The sequence below is a fragment of the Octodon degus genome, unplaced genomic scaffold (assembly GCF_000260255.1).
Source record: "Octodon degus isolate 3935 unplaced genomic scaffold, OctDeg1.0 scaffold00018, whole genome shotgun sequence".
Lineage (NCBI taxonomy): Eukaryota > Metazoa > Chordata > Mammalia > Rodentia > Octodontidae > Octodon > Octodon degus.
The window spans coordinates 17,339,995-17,356,895 of NW_004524594.1; the positions used below are offsets into that span (position 1 = coordinate 17,339,995).

At 48.4% G+C, this 16,901-nt stretch overlaps 1 protein-coding gene across 3 annotated transcripts in view; it reads right to left on the reverse strand.

Moving 5' to 3' along the window:
* Cars (cysteinyl-tRNA synthetase) overlaps positions 1-16,901 on the reverse strand; it is a 59,877-nt gene that overhangs the window by 13,933 nt on the left and 29,043 nt on the right. For 2 of the 3 annotated variants that reach the window (XM_023710732.1, XM_004627094.2), the window contains 8 exons: positions 13,748-13,860; positions 12,895-13,023; positions 12,440-12,569; positions 12,239-12,342; positions 11,735-11,832; positions 11,338-11,527; positions 10,736-10,804; positions 7,028-7,109 (listed from right to left, as the gene is read on the reverse strand). In XM_023710732.1, the coding sequence (XP_023566500.1) occupies positions 7,028-7,109; positions 10,736-10,804; positions 11,338-11,527; positions 11,735-11,832; positions 12,239-12,342; positions 12,440-12,569; positions 12,895-13,023; positions 13,748-13,860 (915 nt within the window). The remainder of the gene's footprint in view (positions 1-7,027; positions 7,110-10,735; positions 10,805-11,337; positions 11,528-11,734; positions 11,833-12,238; positions 12,343-12,439; positions 12,570-12,894; positions 13,024-13,747; positions 13,861-16,901) is intronic. The other variant, XR_002820249.1, reaches the window with a different exon arrangement.

Below are 16,901 nucleotides of genomic sequence, written 5' to 3' on the forward strand. Positions count from 1 at the left end.
CTAAGCTAAGCAAAGCACAGGGACCGCGGTTCAATCCCCCAGCACCACATGCCAGCCAGCCCCGCCCCCTGGTGGGCTGAGCTGGCCACACACGACACAAAACAAATAAATAAATTAATTAATTAAAAAAAAAAGAATTAACGAAGCCAGTGAATGGTGGTTCGGTCCTGAAATCCCAGCACTTGGAAGGATGAGGCAGGAAGGTGGCTGAAAATTCAAAGCCAGCCCAGAGGCTACAAAGGGAGTTTACAGCCAGCCCTTCTGTTTCAGAAAAGCAAAACTCAACTAAATAACAAAGAATAAATCAAAGAGCTGGGTTTTTTTGAAATAGTAAATAAAATAGACAAGCCCTTAGCCCATCTTACCAAACAAAAGAAAAATTCATCTTACCAAACAAAAGAAAAGAAAAATTCAATCAATGCAATTAGAAATGAAATGGTGAAATCACATCAGATTCTACTGAAATACAGATTAGGAACTACTATGCAAACCTGTATACCAAATGTTACAGTTTGTGTCTAGGTGTCCCCACAAAGCCTTATGCAGTCATTGGTGAAGGCTTCTAGAGTTCGTGATTAATTCGTGACCCAATGCTGGGATTATGGGTGCGAGTGCTACACCTAGCCTGGGACAGATAGCCTGAATGCAATATGAGAGAGAGAGAGAGAGGCCTGCTCTCTGCCCCTGCTGCTTCTGCTCCTGCCTTTTTGTTCTTGCTGTCTTGCTGTTTTCCACCCCCATGAACTGCTGCCCTCTGCCATGTGCCACTCTGCCTTCAAGCCAGCTGATTATGGACTGAAACCTCCACAAACTGTGAGCTAAATAAACCTTTCTTTAATTTTGGGCATCAGGAACTTTGTCCCAGTAACAAGAGAAAAGTAATGGAGAATAAATAAAAGAAAAATAAATAGAAGAATTCAGAAGAAATGGATAGATTCTTAGATACATATGAATTCCCAAAACTTAACCAAGATATAAAAACCATGAATAACCCAATAATAGGTAATGAAATTGAAGCAGTAATAAAAAAAAAATTTTAAAAACCCCTACCAACTAAGAAAAGCTCAGATCCTAATGGATTCATTGCTGATTCTACAAGCACTTCAGGGAAGATCTAACACCAGTATTTCTCAAGCTCTTCAATGAAATTGAAAGAGAGGAAGTACTACATCATTCCTGGGAAGCATTCAGTTGTAGAGCTAGCATTATCCTGAATCCAAAAACCAAAGAAGGATCCAATCAAAACAGAGAATTACAGGCCAATTTCTTTAATGAACACAGACACAAAAGTCCTCAAAAGGATACTGGCAAAGAGAATGTAACAAATCATCATGATGAGGTAACAAACAATCATCCCAAAGGATGCAAGGATGGTTCAACATACGCAAATTAATAGATGCAGAAAAAAATCTTTGATGAAATCCAAGATCCATTCATGATAAAACACTGACTAAAACTGGTATACATGGATTTTATCTCAATCTAATAAAAACCATTAATAACAAACCTATTGCCAACACAATATTAAATGGAGAAGAACAGAATACAGTGGTATCAGCAAAAACAAAACAACTCCAGAAAACAAAAACAAACAAACAAAAAAAAAAACAAGTGAATCCATGAACAGAACAGCGCATTGATGGTGAACCTTTTAGAGAGCAAGTGCCCAGACTGCAGCCCCAAAAACCACTTATTTTTTTGCAAAGTACCAACAGTGAAACTAAATCTGAACACTGAGGCTTTAGTTTAGAAAACACAACAGGGCCATTCTGATAAAATCTCCACCAGAGAGGAGGTTATCATTTTTGCTATGCACAGTGAAGTCTGAAAGCTGGCAGCTATCAAGATGATTTGTTTTAGGAACACAGTTATAAAAACTAAGATGCTGGGAATATTTCCTCAGTTTCCCTTCAAGAAACTCTTTCCTTTCAGTTTCACCAAGTTCAGCAACACTTTCGTTACTGATGTCAAAGGGCGGTCTGACACCCAACGTGTGACACACAACACTTCCCATTACCTTCAATCACTCCAAATGACTTTGTCCAAGCCTCTTGGGATGAGCTTCCAACTATCTGTTTTCACTTTTTTTTTTCCTTCCTGGAGTCATTTTTTGATGTTTAAGATTTGGAGTCTATAAACCATGACATTTAAAAAAAATAAATAAAAGCATCCAATACAAATCTATCCCTATACCAAAAGTAGTGAACACTCTTAGTGAGCCTCAGCTGGTGGTCTTCCAAAATTTGCTGACCACCAGTGCAAGGGAATGAAGTTCCACTGACCACCAGCTTTTCACTTGCTCTGAAAAAGGCAACTGAGTGCATTTCCTACCTTGTGGGGGCTTCTGCTAAAATCATAGCCAGTCCAAGCAAATATATACATCCTTGCTCTTATTTTAATAAACCCTTCACAAACAACTGAGTATGATGCTGCAGATTCAAATACGCCAAGGGGATAGCATAAGATTAAAAGAATCTCAAGTCTCTTAATTAGGACAGCTCTTTGCTAAAGCTTAGATACTAACTTTTATTTATTTATTTATTTATTTATTTACTTATTATTATTTTTTGGCGAACTGGGGATTGAACTCAGACCCTTGCGCTTGCCAGGCAAGCACTTATTCTACTGAGCCATCTCCCCAGCCCCTAAATTTCATCTTTTCCTAAGAAAACTCAAAGCTAAAATCTTGTGTTAATAAAACTGGGTGCATTACAACTCTCAGGCAGTCTGAACATATACACATCCCTGGTAGTGCAATGACTGGCCCTGTGAAAGCTGGGATGAGTCACAGCTGTAAGCCTTGGCTGATGAGTTGTGGCTCTCGATGACATCGCATGGTAGCACTACACTTTCTGAGCATGCGCATGGCCCCTGTATGCTGTTGTCAGATGCTCAGCTGCTGGGAAATGTGGCTCACATGCCCATGTGTTCTGTGTGCCACTGCAGCATGTGTGCCATCCGCCTGCCACCACTGGAATTGAGGGGGCAGAGACAACCCCAAGCTCATTCAACTATCTGACCTTTGGCAGAGAGGCCAAAGACATCCCCTGGAGGAAAGAGAGCCTCTTCAATAAATGGTGCTGGAAAAACTGTCTATCCACATGCAGAAGACTGACTCTAGACTATGTATCTCACTATGTACCAAACTAACATCAAAGAACTAAATGTTAAACTAGATACACTTTATCTGCTACAAGATTATAAATACATAAAACTCAGGGCTGGTGAGATAGCTCAGCTGACTAAGTGCCTGCTTCGGCAAGTGCAGGGACTGAGGGTTTGATCCCAGGCACCACACGTCCCGCTGGCCCCGCCCCTCGGCACACTGAGCTGGCCACTGAGTCTGGGCATGGTGGCAAACAGCTCTAATCCCAGCACTGGGGAGGCTGAAAACAGGAGGAGTACTATAAGTCTGAGCTGCATAGTGAGACCCTGCACCAAACACACAAAAAGAAAATAATAATAAAAATAAAAAAACATAAAAACTCTTAAAGTCATAGGCACAGGCAAGGATTTTATGAACAGAACCCCAGTGGTACAGTAAACAGTACCAAGAATCAACAAATGGGATCATATCACATTAAGAACCTTCTGTATAGCAAAGAAACAACCAACACAATTAAAAGACAGCCTAGAGAATGGGAAAAACATTTTGCCAGCTATTCCTCAGATATAGGACTAATATCTGCCATACATAAAAGACTACAGAAGGTAGTTTTTTATATATGTAGTCTTATATATATAAAAGACTACAGAAGGAAGTAGTAGTAGTCTTATATATATAAAAGACTACAGAAAGTAGACCTCCTGAAAAATAAAAGGCCCAATCAAAAAATGGACCAGTGTGTGTGTGTGGGGGAATGGACCAGTGAAATAATGCACCTCTCAGAGGAAGTATAAATGGCCAATAAGTACATGAAGTGTTCAACATTATAGACCATTAAAGAAATGCAAATTAGGGGGGCTGAGGAGATGGCTCAGGGGAATAAGTGCTTCCCTGGCAAGTGCAAGGGCCTGAGTTCAATCCTCGGTTCTGCAAAAAAGAAAGAAAGAAAGAAAGGAAGGAAGGAAGGAAGGAAGGAAGGAAGGAAGGAAGGAAGGAAGGAAGGCAGGCAGGCAGGCAGGCAGGCAGGCAGGCAGGCAGGCAAATTAAAACACTAAGATTCTATCTTACTCCACAAAAAATGGCCATCATCAAAAAATCAAATAATAATAAATCTTGGGGAGGCTTTGAGACAAAGGGATCCCTTCTATATTGTTAGCAGAAATATAAACTGCTAAAACCATTATGAAAATCGGTACGGATATTTCCTCAAAAAACTAAAACTAGAAATTCCATTCTCCTTCTAGCGACCTTCCTCGAAGAATTTAAGACACCACACTGCATGCTGGGCATGGTTGTGCATGCCTGTGATCTTAGCACTCAGGACACTGAGGCAAGAGGACCAGCAGGAGCTCAAGGCCTGCCTGGGTTACAGTGAGATCAAGGCCACTCTGAACCTCACACCAAGACCCTTCCTCAAAAGGAAAAAGAAAGAAGAGCTGGGGGTGGGGAGGACAGGCAGGCAGGCTGACCGACAAACAGACATATTACAGTGACACATGCATACTCGTGTTTATAGCACCACAACTCATAATAACTAAATTCTGGAAGCAACTATATGTTCCTCAACAGAAAAATGGATAAAGAATACATGGTGCTTGTATGTAGTGGATTACTGCTCTGATATAAAAAACAATAACCGTCTGTAGGAAAGTAGATGCGCCTGGAGACCACACTGTTGAGTGAAATAAATCAAACACACATGCCTAAATGTTGTATGTTTCTCTTATACAAGAAACCCAAAATATAAGGAGCAAAATAAAAGATAGATAATATGAAGTAGGAAGATCTTTCTGAAATGAAAAACAGATCAAGAGATGGAGGAGCAGGGATGGATGGAGGAGAAAAAAGATGAAAAAGTTAAGACGCATTATCGGTACCATACAGCAACTCCCCACAGAGAACGTGATCATTAGGTACTACCAACATGTACTAATAAACAAGACAAGGAAAGATAAATAACAAAAGACAGCAAAACAGAAGCGAACGAAAAGCAAAAAGATCCTACTTCCAAGGCTAGCTGCCAGTGGTGCTCCTGGTGCCCAAGCAGGCCCTGCCTGGTCAACAGCTCTGTGCAGGGGCTCAAGCCTGGCCAGCCCTTTGAAGGCCTTCTGACCTGCCTGCTGAGTCCCTCCTGTGCTGTGCCAATGCCACATGCAGTGTATCATATGACCTTGAGAGGTTGGACCCCAGGTTGGGCTCTGGTATCTCTGACAGGCAGGTGGAAATGCCCAGCTGCCTCTGAGGATGGTCACCCCAACCCATGAGCTGAGTGATGTCAGGAAGTGTCTTCTATCAAAACTGTCAAGTGACCTGACTGGGCTTTTTGTAATTGGCTCAAGAACTTTAAACCATGAGGGTGCCAGGTTTGGAATGTAGGCACCGGGTATGTACCACTGAACTTTTTATTAACTACGGGTCACGCCATGCCCCATCATCCTTCTCACTCATGTCTTGTCTACTGCTACTGGCCTGTGGAACCAGGATTTAGCTCCTCCTGAGGCCAACATTTTCTTCTGCCATCTTGCCTCTGGCTCCCAGAGATCTCCTGCCCAGCACCAGCCAGGGACCTGGTTTCTGTCTTCCTCCAAGCAACCCTCCTGATTAGGCCTACTAATCCTTTTAAGGTGCAGCTTCTCCCCAGGGCTCCTCTGGGTGCTCTGCCCCTTGTACCACCAGTACAGGCCACCAGGGTGCAGCCCTGTCCCACCTAAACATTGGCTTGCTGTGCCCCCTATGACAGGCTCTACACAACCAGGCCTGGACAAACTCTTAAGTGTAACTTTACATTACAGAAAGCACCCCCACCCCCCACCACAATGTCTGCTACCAACCCCAGTGAGAAGTTTGGAAGAACTTATCTTTTATTTTAAATATCATTATTATTATTATTATTTATGTATTTGGTACAGGGTTTCACTACACAGCTCGGATTTGTAGTGATCCTCCTGTATTCAGCCTCCCCAGCACTGGGAATTCAGGCATGTGGCACCATGCCTGGTCTCAGTGGCCAGCTCGGTGTGCCTGGGAGTGGGGCTGGTGTAGCGTATGGTGCCAGGTATTGAACCTCAGTCCCTATGCTTGCCTAAGCAAGTGCTTACTCTGCTGAGCTATCTTGCCAGTCCTCAGGACCCGTCTTTTACAATACTACAAGGAAAGCAGCTGGCCTAGGCCAGCACACCCTGCATCCTCAGTGGATGTGAAGTTAGGCTGCCATCCACTGAGCCCGATTCACTCCAAGTAGGAAGCCAAACATCTGACCGATGATGCTTATTGTTATCTAACAACTTAAAAAACTAGCACCCTCAGTTCTAGCATTGCCCAGTTCTCACACCTGCAGCACACACTGTGGAATGTCAAAGAATAAAAGAAAGACTAAGCATAGGTAACAAGGTACTCTTAGGGGATTCCCCTTTTCCCCAAGTTCAAGACTTGCTGCCATGCTCCTGGGCAGAGAACAGTGATAGTGAGAATGCTGGCTCCCAGTTGGAGGCTCTAACCAACTCCTTAACCAACAGCAGAGAGCCACACTTCAGCGTACCCAGCCTGAGCTCACCAGGAGCACAAGTAAACCCCAGTGCTAGCCAAGGGCGGGTGCAAGGCTGGGCTGGCCACAGAGACCCTCGTTCTGCCCCTCCTCAGAACAAGCAAAGACACCTGGGCCCTCATTTCCAATGCCAGAGCAGTGTGCACTGCCCGAAGTCACATGACACTCTCACCAGGAGCAACCTCTCAGGGCACCTTTGTGGCTACAGGACTGGCAAGTGGGACGTGGTGGGCCCAGTTGGGGATGCTGCTAAATACCCTTGAGTGCACGGGCAGCCCACGCAGGATGGTCCCGCACAGAGCATCTGCAGTATTGAGGCCAAGTGGCCTGGGTGTCAGGGAGGAAGACTCACTCTGCTCTCTGGGCACCAGCCTCACCTTTTTTCTCCCGGGCAATCTTCCGCACACCTTCCCTGAATTCCGACAGTACCTGCAGGTAGGGCATGACTGTGGACTCGAGCTGCGGAAAGAATGGATTTGGTTCCTGAGCGTGGCCCACTACCTGCATGTAGAACTGAATACCTAACAGTTCAGCAGTCAGGTCACAGGGCAGGGACAGCTGCTGTCCCTGGCACTGCAGGGTGTGGAGCCCAGCCACCCTCATCCTTGACACACAGTCTACATCTGGGGTACAAGTGACGTGCACTTGGGTGGGCAGCCCAGGGGCAGTGGGTCAGCAAGCAGAGCTTCCTTTCTACTTCTGGCTGGATGCTCTCAGTAGTCAGTATGTACACTGTTGACATGACATGCTTAGGTCATACATGTGCTTGTTGGAAACCCATCTTTACAGTGAAGGCGCTGGGCTGTGTTTGGGTCTCATCCATGACCACACACAACGTGCTGAGGGAGCAACTGTGTCCATTAACTATCCACATGCACCACAACATCTGCATGAAGATCAACTGCCTGTAGCAACAGGGAGGATAGAGGACCAGGCTGGAAAAGGCAGATGAGTGCCCAGTCTACCTGGGAGTCTGAGTCTATGAACATCTCTTAAAGTACATTTATCTTTCCAGTAGGAGCAAAAGGTTTTACCTACTGAGCAAGGCCTCCCTTACCTCTAAGTTATGTGGTAGTTATATAACTGTTTCATAACCAAGTGGTATGAACCAAACAGCTCAGGCCCAGTCCTCCTGACTATGCCTGCCTGCTTGAACGGAGGGCCTGGGCTTCCGGAGCAGCTTTAGTGTTATGGTTTGTGTCTAGTGTCCCCCCAAAGCCTCATGCAGTCATGGGGTGAGGACTTCTAGAGTTTGTGTTAACTCATGATCCACTGGGATTATGTGTGATCCAAGGCTGGGATTATGGGTCTTAGTACTGCTGGGATTATCCATAGGTGGGTAAATACTGGGAAGTACCCATAGGTGTGAGTACTTCCCCTACCCTGGGGCAAGTAATCTGCATTACAATGTAAGGTGGGAAGAGAAGCTAGCTGCTTGAGCTGCTGCTACCCCTCCCTTGAGCTCTTGCTCTTTGCCACCGCCATGAAAGGTTGCTTTCTTCTCTGTGCTGCTCTGCGTTGGACCCAGCTGAGTATGGCCTGAAACCTCCAGTAACTGTGAGCTAAATAAACCTTTCCTTCCTTCATTTTGAGTGTCGGGTATTTGTCCCAGCAACGAGAGAAGAGTAACTAAGACATTTAGGTCTTTGTTTCCCTCCACACTATAGAGTCCATGAAAACCTCATGGCAGCACTGAGGAAGGTGTTCGACTCATTGCCATGGGCTCTGGGATTGCTCTGGGGTCTGTCATACAGAGGTCTGGGGTTGGTGACCCCCGGAGGTTTGGGTGACCACAGTGAGGGACTTGGCCAAGAGGTGAGTAGGGTCAAACGTTAGTTAGGACCAAGGGTCACCTCTGTGACTCCCACAGCATTTTGGTCTTGGAAGTCAATCCATAAACTTCACTTAGTGTGAGGTGCAGGGCACAGGATGCTTAGCCTCAAGGCTTAGCAAGTCCTGGTATGGCCGGTTCTTTCCAGGAGCTACTTAGAAGGGGAAGGGAAAAGTGGCCACGAGGGGGATGCCTGATGCTGCATATGGGAAGGTGGCCCAGGTCACAGCCCCATTCAAAAATAAAGACATCTTTCTAAGTTCAAAGGCAGACTGATTTTAAGTTCAAAGGTGTGTTTTGGTTGTGTTTTAAAAGAAATTCCTTACTATCATTTGCACAAGAGAATAAAGGAGTTGTGTGGGCTTTCCAAAAGCTACTAAAAGTAGGTTCACACATAAGCACACCTGAAAAAAACAAGGTACCCACAACCAGCTCTGAGGCACAGAAAAGGCTGGGGCAGGGCGAGAGGTACGAAGGTCTCTCACAGCGCAAAGGGCCTCCTTCTGGAAAAGATTGTGCGGGGGGAGGTACATGGCATCATCAAGGAGGGGGGCCTCCTCATCTTTAGGAAGCTATGGTGCAAGAAGGTATTGCTGCTGATGCTGGGTGACCTGAGAGGCACAGCACTGCACTTGCCTAGTATGTGGAAAGCCCTAGGTTTAATCCCCAGAACTGGGGGAAAAAAAGAAAAAAGGTACACTGAAGAAAGCTTTGGGGCCGGGGAAGACGGCTCTGTGGAATAAGTGCTTCCCTGGCAAGCACGAGGATCTGAGTTCAATCCCCGGTTCCGAAGGGAAAAAAAAAAAAGAAAGCTTTGCCGAGTAGGTGTGGTGGTACAGTCCTATGTCCCAGGTACTCAAGAGGCTGAGGCAGGAGGATCACAAGTGCAGGTCAGCCTGAGCAACTTAGTGAGAACCTCAAAAAAGGCACTTACCCAAGTATATGAGGCCCTGGGTTCAATACCCAGCAAAACACACACACACACACACACACACACACACACACACACACACAGGCTTTGCCTTTTTAACTGGTACTAAGCTCCTGTTTGCAATAGGTGACACATTTAAATGTTGATATATATGTTCTAGTCAAATGATGATAGAGCATTCTAGTGGGGAGGAGGGCGGAAAGCCACCTATCAGCACACTGTCCTCACTAGCAGCGGAGTGTAGGTGATGCTTGTGTTGGTCATGTACCTCCGAAGACAGAGAGACCCACAGCAGACAAGCGGGGTTCATTTCCAGTGGGGGTCTCCGCTGGTTCGCTCACACTCAGTATGTAGACGGCTCTGCAAGACAAACACCTTCTGCCCTCTGGGTGGCAGCTGCTGCCGCAGAGGACTTGGGCTATGCTGACAGGCCCTGGGCCATGTATCAAAATCAGACCTGGTCTGGCCTAGGTTTCTGCCCAGCCCTGTGGGGCAGAGGTGGATAGTGTGTATCCACTCAGCACAAGCTCTGTGCCTTTGGTACCTACATGGGGCCTGAATATGTGTTCACTGAGTACAAATCAGTAGAGCTACTCTGTGTCTTCAGGTTCCACATTCAAGTATTCAACAACCTGCAGACTGAAAACACTTGGGGAAAACCCATACTGAACTCAGACAGCTCTCCTTGTTGTTATTTCCTAAACTATATAACCCATCGCGTAGCACTTGCATTAGGTATTACAAATAATCCCCAGATGATTTATAGTCTACAGGAGGATGACCACAGGTTCTATGCAAATTCAATACCACTTTTTAAATGAAGCATCTGAGCACTTATGGCTTTTCGTGTCCTCGGGGGTCTTAGAACCCATCTCTGGTGGACATCCAGGAATGACTGTATTTGGCCAAATCTGAGAATGAGAGTTCATGACACCACATGGCTGAGCTGTGATCAGGGGTGCCAAGTGACCTGTCGGCTGGTGCTCTGAGACGGAGCTCATGTGGCAGCACCAGCAATGACAAGGCCATCCTGCCCCGAGGCTGACATTCACATTCAGGGTACCTGCCCATTCTCCACACTGTCAGGGCCACATCAGAAGCTCAAGTTCAGGCTTGGCCCAAGTCAGTGAGGAGGGGACCCCTGACTGGTCTCCCTGTAACCACAGGGTGACAGAGGAGCAGGACTCCCAGGGGCTCCCAGGAAAGGAAGTGGAAGGATGGGAGCAGAAGAGCAGAGGCAAGCACACTGGGTGGGGTAGAGGTCACGACAGCAACAACTATGCTCTGGCCTCTGGGGGCAACTATTTGGGCTTTTCTACTCACATTTAGGCTGGTCCCAGGCCCTCCAACAGGGAACCCCAGGGAACTTTCCTCTTCGATGGCTCCAAAGATCTAGAAGAAACAGATAGGACTTGAACTGTGTGCACATGAAGAAGTGAGACGGCACACAGCACACATGGCTGGCGACCCATCCACACCAGGGACAAGACAGAGCGGGTCCAAGGGCACCTGAAACCCATCCTGAGAGTGCCTCGCCTTTGCAGGAAGAGCCCTGGCCTGCTGCTCCGCCCTCTTCTAGGCTAAATCCATGGGAGGCCAGGGACAGGGACAGAGGCCAGTGAGGCAGGAAGTCACCCCAGGGACCCACTGGCCTCAGAAGCATGGTCTCTAGATGGTGGCACTGCACGGGAAATGATGCTGCACAAGGTAGCTCATGGTCAAGGCCTCGTCACTGGTTTTGTTTTTCAAAGTGCAATATGGGAGCAGAGAGAGGCTGAGGCAAAGAAACTGCTCCGAGTAAAGGGTTCTATAGCTTCGATTTCTAAGGCAGAGTCTGCACCAGGCAGACATCTCACTTCGCTGGGAGGACGCAGCAGACTCCAATGTCCCCAGAGGCCTGTTTCCACACAAGGGAGCTGGCTTACCTTTAGCATGTGGGTGAGGTACAGGGCAACGCTCTCTAGCAGAGCCCGGTTGGGCCTCTTCCGCGCAGCCTTGCGGGCCGCAATATAGAGGTTGCACTGACTGACCAGGGTCCGCATTTCCTCCATGACTGTGCGGGTGTCAACATTATCACAGAGGGCTTTGTGTACCGCCGTCTTCTTCTCATAAAAGCTGAGCAAGACAGAGAAGGAATACACACGATCAGAACTGACACCAGATAATAGAAGCTCTCCACCAAGTCCAAGAGCCAGACCAGTCCACCAGGAGGGGCAGCACACTCCGCGAGGCTTGCAGAATGTGGCAGTGCTGACCTCCTCCTCCGCCACCAGGATAGAATGTGCTCATGCGCATGGCCCCACAGGAAAGGCCCCACCATACTTCTTATTCAGCTCTGCTTCTTCATCTTCCCACTTCTCAAACTGTCCAGTGATGTCAACAGGAGCACGGAGGATGTCTTTCACATTTAGGAAAAACTCCTGAAGTTAGAAAAGGGAACATTGCCATCTGCACATTTCCGATGAACTGTTCTCCTGAACTGATTTTACTTTGGGCAAACTCTGAATGACCACAGCACATGGGACCACATAACTGAAGAGGGTGGAAAGCTCTTTTGTTGGGACAGAAACATGTTCCTACTTCAGCCTGCGAGACACTTGCTCAGCAGGAAGCCCAGTCAGAGTGACGTGTGCCTTCCACAGGAGAAACACGACCCCTTCAAACTCCCCCAAGCTGTGTGACGCTTCAGGGAAGTGGCACCCACCCACTAGCACACACCCAAGCCCCGGTGTTTGTCACAAGAATGGGATGACAATGCATCACATGACCACAGGTACCCTTGTGCTGGCAGTGGCCGTGCCTGACCTCACAAGAGCGGGGACTTACGTTCATGAACTTCTCGTACTGTAGTGCCGACTCCATGGTGTTACTCGAGTAGTCTAGCGTGTCCTTCCAGGAGTGCATGAGGAAGGCCAGCCGCAGCTGCCGTGCTGAGGGGCACAGCACAGGGATGCCATTACCCCCAAGTGGCCACCACCGTCACGTATCTGTGAGGTCCCCCGAGGCTCGGGGAGAAGTTGTGCTTACCTGAATGCTTCTTCAAGGCGTCTTTGATGGTGATGAAGTTTTTTAGTGATTTTGACATCTTACAGCCTGCGATGGTCAGGTGACCCGTATGTAGAAAGTACCTGACCCAGCAATCATTTTCAAAGTAGGCCTGTGAGGAAAGAGACAGGGAGAATGCTTGGCTAGTGTCTCACAGAAGCTGCTCTTTCCCAGGTGGCGCAAGTGGGACGTGAAGGGACGGCCCTAGGTTACTTGCCAGCAGGTAACACAACTGCTCAAATATGAGGCGGTGGCCAAAGGCCAGGCTGTTCAGGTGTAAAGTCAGGTGAAATGATCAACGTTGAAATTTTCTGCAAAACTTGGTACAAGGTTCTACCAAGAAGGCCCTTCCTAAGGGCTGAGACCCTCCCCCCCACTGTGTCACGGCGAGGACCCTGTGGTCTGCATCAATAGAGGTGACTACTGTCCTCTCTTACCTCTGACTGTGCCAGCTCATTGTCATGATGTGGGAACCGGAGGTCGAACCCTCCTCCGTGAATGTCCATGGAGGCTCCCAGGAGCGTGCCTGCCATGGCAGAGCACTCGATGTGCCACCCTGGACGACCCTGGGGAAAACGAAGGGTCTTTGCTGACCAGCCCTGCCACCCACTCGGGCCTTCACTGCTCTAAGTTAACAGGCTCCAAGCCTTCAGAATGCCACAGCAATGTGGAAAGACTAACAGCAACCTCTTCTGGAATTTGACACCAGTCTCCTGCTGGTCAAGGCTCTGCTGAAGCCTAGGGATTCCTCCCAGAATCCCCAGCAATCAAAAATAAGGAAGTACATGTGGAACAGAGGGACAAGAGGTGAAGTAAGCATGATTAAGATGTGGTATGTGTATGTGTCAATTCCCCAAGATGAATTTAATTACTATACACCACAAACATACACTAATTAAAAAAAGAAAGTGGCAGCTGACCATACCCTTCCCACTGCACTCTGCAGTAGGGCCAGCCTGCCTTATGGAGCTGGGAACTCAAAAGCCACAGCACATCAAAACTGAGGGGCCTTGTAGGTGACTGAATCTGACCACATGCCCAACTCAGAGTGGAAAACTGAAGTCTCAGGAAAGGAACTGGCTCGTCCAAAGACCCAGGGAACCTCGGTGGCGTCAGGTCTCCTACCAATACCAGATCCTGCAGGTCTGCGCTGGGTTAAAAGCAGCTTCTGGCCCAGTGGCAGTGTCCCTAACATGAAGAACTGCTTCTGAAGGGGACCTCGTGGAGAATGGCAGATGCGAGCATCCCATAATACTTTCTCTTCCTGCCACCTCCAGCCTTGTGCCTTACCTTCCCCCAGGGGCACGGCCAGGATGGCTCTCCTGGCTTGGAGGCCTTCCACAAAGCGAAGTCATTGGGGGAGCGTTTTTCACTTAGGCGGTCTGCAGAGACGCTCAGGTCACCTGTGAGTGAGCAAGAGAAGTGGGAAGGTTGCTCAGTGGTAAGCCCCCACACAAGGCCCACCCTGGAAGCCACGCCTTCTTGCTTTATTACCTGGCTTATTAACTTGGCTCAAGCGCTCCCAAGCATGCTAGACAGAAAGCAGAGCTAACTGGTGCCTAGAAATGCAATACTGCTCATTAGCCACCAAGCCAGATCTACAGCAGCCCCGGGGCCTAGAGCTGCACTCCTCTTTCCCTGCCCTTCACAAATGAGGCCTTGTACCCCTCCAGCACAAGCCACGGGCTCTGGGCTGAAGTGATGTAGTAGATAGGCTTCGGAACCCTATTCATGCAACTGGGTTCACAGCGTCAACAGCCTGCTCGCCTGTTGTCATGCCTGTGTGTCCAGGAGACATGAGGGTATAGCTGATTGAGGTGTGTGGCTTCATGGAACCTGGGGTTACAGATGACAATGTTCCTCCAAGACTTAAAAGGAGCTCACAGTGACAAGCAAAGCAGCAGCCAGGGAGCATGGTGGGCATAGTACCCACTGCAGGTGTGCCTCCTGCCCAGACCAGGGGTCAGGCACTTATGGTCTCTCAGAGGCAGATGGAGGGAATGTGTTGGGTGGGTTCTATGCACTGGCTTGGAAGGGCCCGGCCAGTGATGCTGGGTACAAAACGGCTAGAGGGGAAAAAAAGTGGCTAGAGTACCACAGTAGCATGGCACTGTCACTACAGGGATCTCAGGAGCAGTGGAGAAGACTGCTGTGATATGAGAACATCAGGAACAGAGCCTTGTGGTTAACTGATCATCAGCCCTAGTGGGGAGCGCCCACGTGAACTGAGCCAGCATGGTTCCCGACATGGAAGGCCCACTTTACAGACAGTTATCCATACAGTATGGAAGGATTTCAGCTGATTTGCCTTGGAGAAGTTCTGGCTGCTCTCTTTGGAGGAGCTCCGGCCTTCGCCTTCGCCTTGGGCATTATCTCCTGGGTCTTGGTGCAAATTCTTCAGCCTCCCCACACTGGCCTTTGGTCTGCAGCACAAACTCTAGCTTCTAGCGCTGACCCTCTGACCTCCCAATGCGGAGCCCCTGGCCTTCTGTCACAGAGCCGGGTTCCTGATGTGGACTTGTGCAGGACGTCCCTATGGGCTCTCGGCGAGATCCTTCGGATCTCTAGCCTGGGCAGATCTTTTTTGCACTTTTACATCCAACTGTGTGTGTGTGTGTGGGGGGGCCTGCTGTGGTTCATCTGTACAAATCTCTGTCTTCCATTACTCATTAAATCTGATTCACAGCATGGACAGACTTTTGAGGAGCCCTGCCCCAGACCTGCAAGCTCTTGTAAGCACTGACTGATACGAGCCTCAATCTCTGTTTGGTGAGTAGGGTGAGCTACAAGGCCTTCTGCCCCAGCCAAGCACCCCGGGACCAGCCCTGGTCTTTGAGGATCTGCTTGGCCCTGCATCCTCCCCCAGGTGCCATCCCCCTTATGGAAAGCCCCAAAATAGGAAGGTGGTTCTAACCCAGGACCACAGCTAGCGGGCTCTAAGTGCTGCTCCAACTGTTGAGGAACCTAAAGAAAAGGGCCTGGGCTTCCCCGGGAGATGGCTGGAGGGAAATAGTGTTGAGGATGTTCTTAGACACAGGTGTGTGATGACAGAAACACATGCCATACCAGACATGGAACATGTGGCCAGGGCCACACTGCCATGTCTTTGAACCCAGGAATAATTACTGCTCATACTGCAGTATAATGATTTCCAGATTAAAAAAAAAAAAACAAAAAACCACATCTTCCAACCAAACACAGACATGTACAGCACACAGGGCAGACCCCACCCTTGTTGCCATCTGTCTCCTGCTGCTCTGCCACCAGCAATTGTCCAGAGCCACACCTGGCACAGTGCCACAACATTCTTTTTCAGCCACCCTTCACTTGTCAGACCATAGATGTTTAGATTTTTGTTACTCTGCTGAATACTCAGAAATGTTTATATCTGTTTGTAAATGTTTACATGACTTTTTAATTCTGAAAAACTGTATAACAAAGAGGATTACCGCTCTCTCACTGTCTGATTATGCCACTAGTTAATATTTGTTATTTGCTCCAGCTTCCTCTCCCTCCATCCCCGTGCTGAGACTGGAACATAAGGCCTGAGATGTGCTTGGCAGACACTCTACCACTGAGGCCTTGTTTCAGATTTTTTAAGAGAAATACATCACACCAGCCCTTTTGTTCTCTCCGTGGTCTCGTTTCCTCTGAGCTCACAGGCTTACAAGGTCAGGCTACTGCTGGGTGCCTTCCGAGTGCACACGCCCTCTTACTTGGAGGGGCAAGCAGACACAAGACCGCATCCTGCTATCCAAGGGGTCCAACGGCAAGAGGGCAGGTACCAGGGCCTCCCACCATTCCAGGACTTTCCTTCTGCACACCCAATTGCTGGCCTCCACCCCTGTCTTCTATTCTGGGCCTGACTCTCTCTAAACGTATCCATGTTGCCACAGCACAATGCCCCTGGTTGCTTTGAGGATTTATAAAACTCTGTTGTATCTACAGGTTTGTTCTGTTTTCATCCTAAAGGCTGCAAGTTTTTCTACTTTATTAATCTTTGTGGAGAACCAGCTTTAGGCTTGTGGAATTACTCCGCTCTCATACACCTGCCTTTACTTTGATTTCCTCCTCTGCTGTCTCCCCACTCGGCGCTGCTCTTTCCCAGCTCTCTGCATGCCTGTGTGACTCAGTATTTCCTCCTGCTCTTCACAGCCACACTCACCCGGTGCTCGGGCCCTGCAATGACTGCAAGGGCTTTGGCTGCACCCAGCTTTGAACCCTCTCTTGTGCAGCTTCCCTCCTCTGTGGGATTCAGGGGCATGGACTCGGGCCAGGTGTGGTGGTGCAGGTCTGTAATCCCAGAACTCGGGGGGCTGAGGCAGGATTGCTGGGATAATCCCAGAACTCGGGAAGCTGAGGCAGAAGGATTGCTGGGATAATCCCAGAACTCAGGGGGCCGAGGCAGAAGGATTGCTGGGATAATCCCAGAACTCAGGGGGCC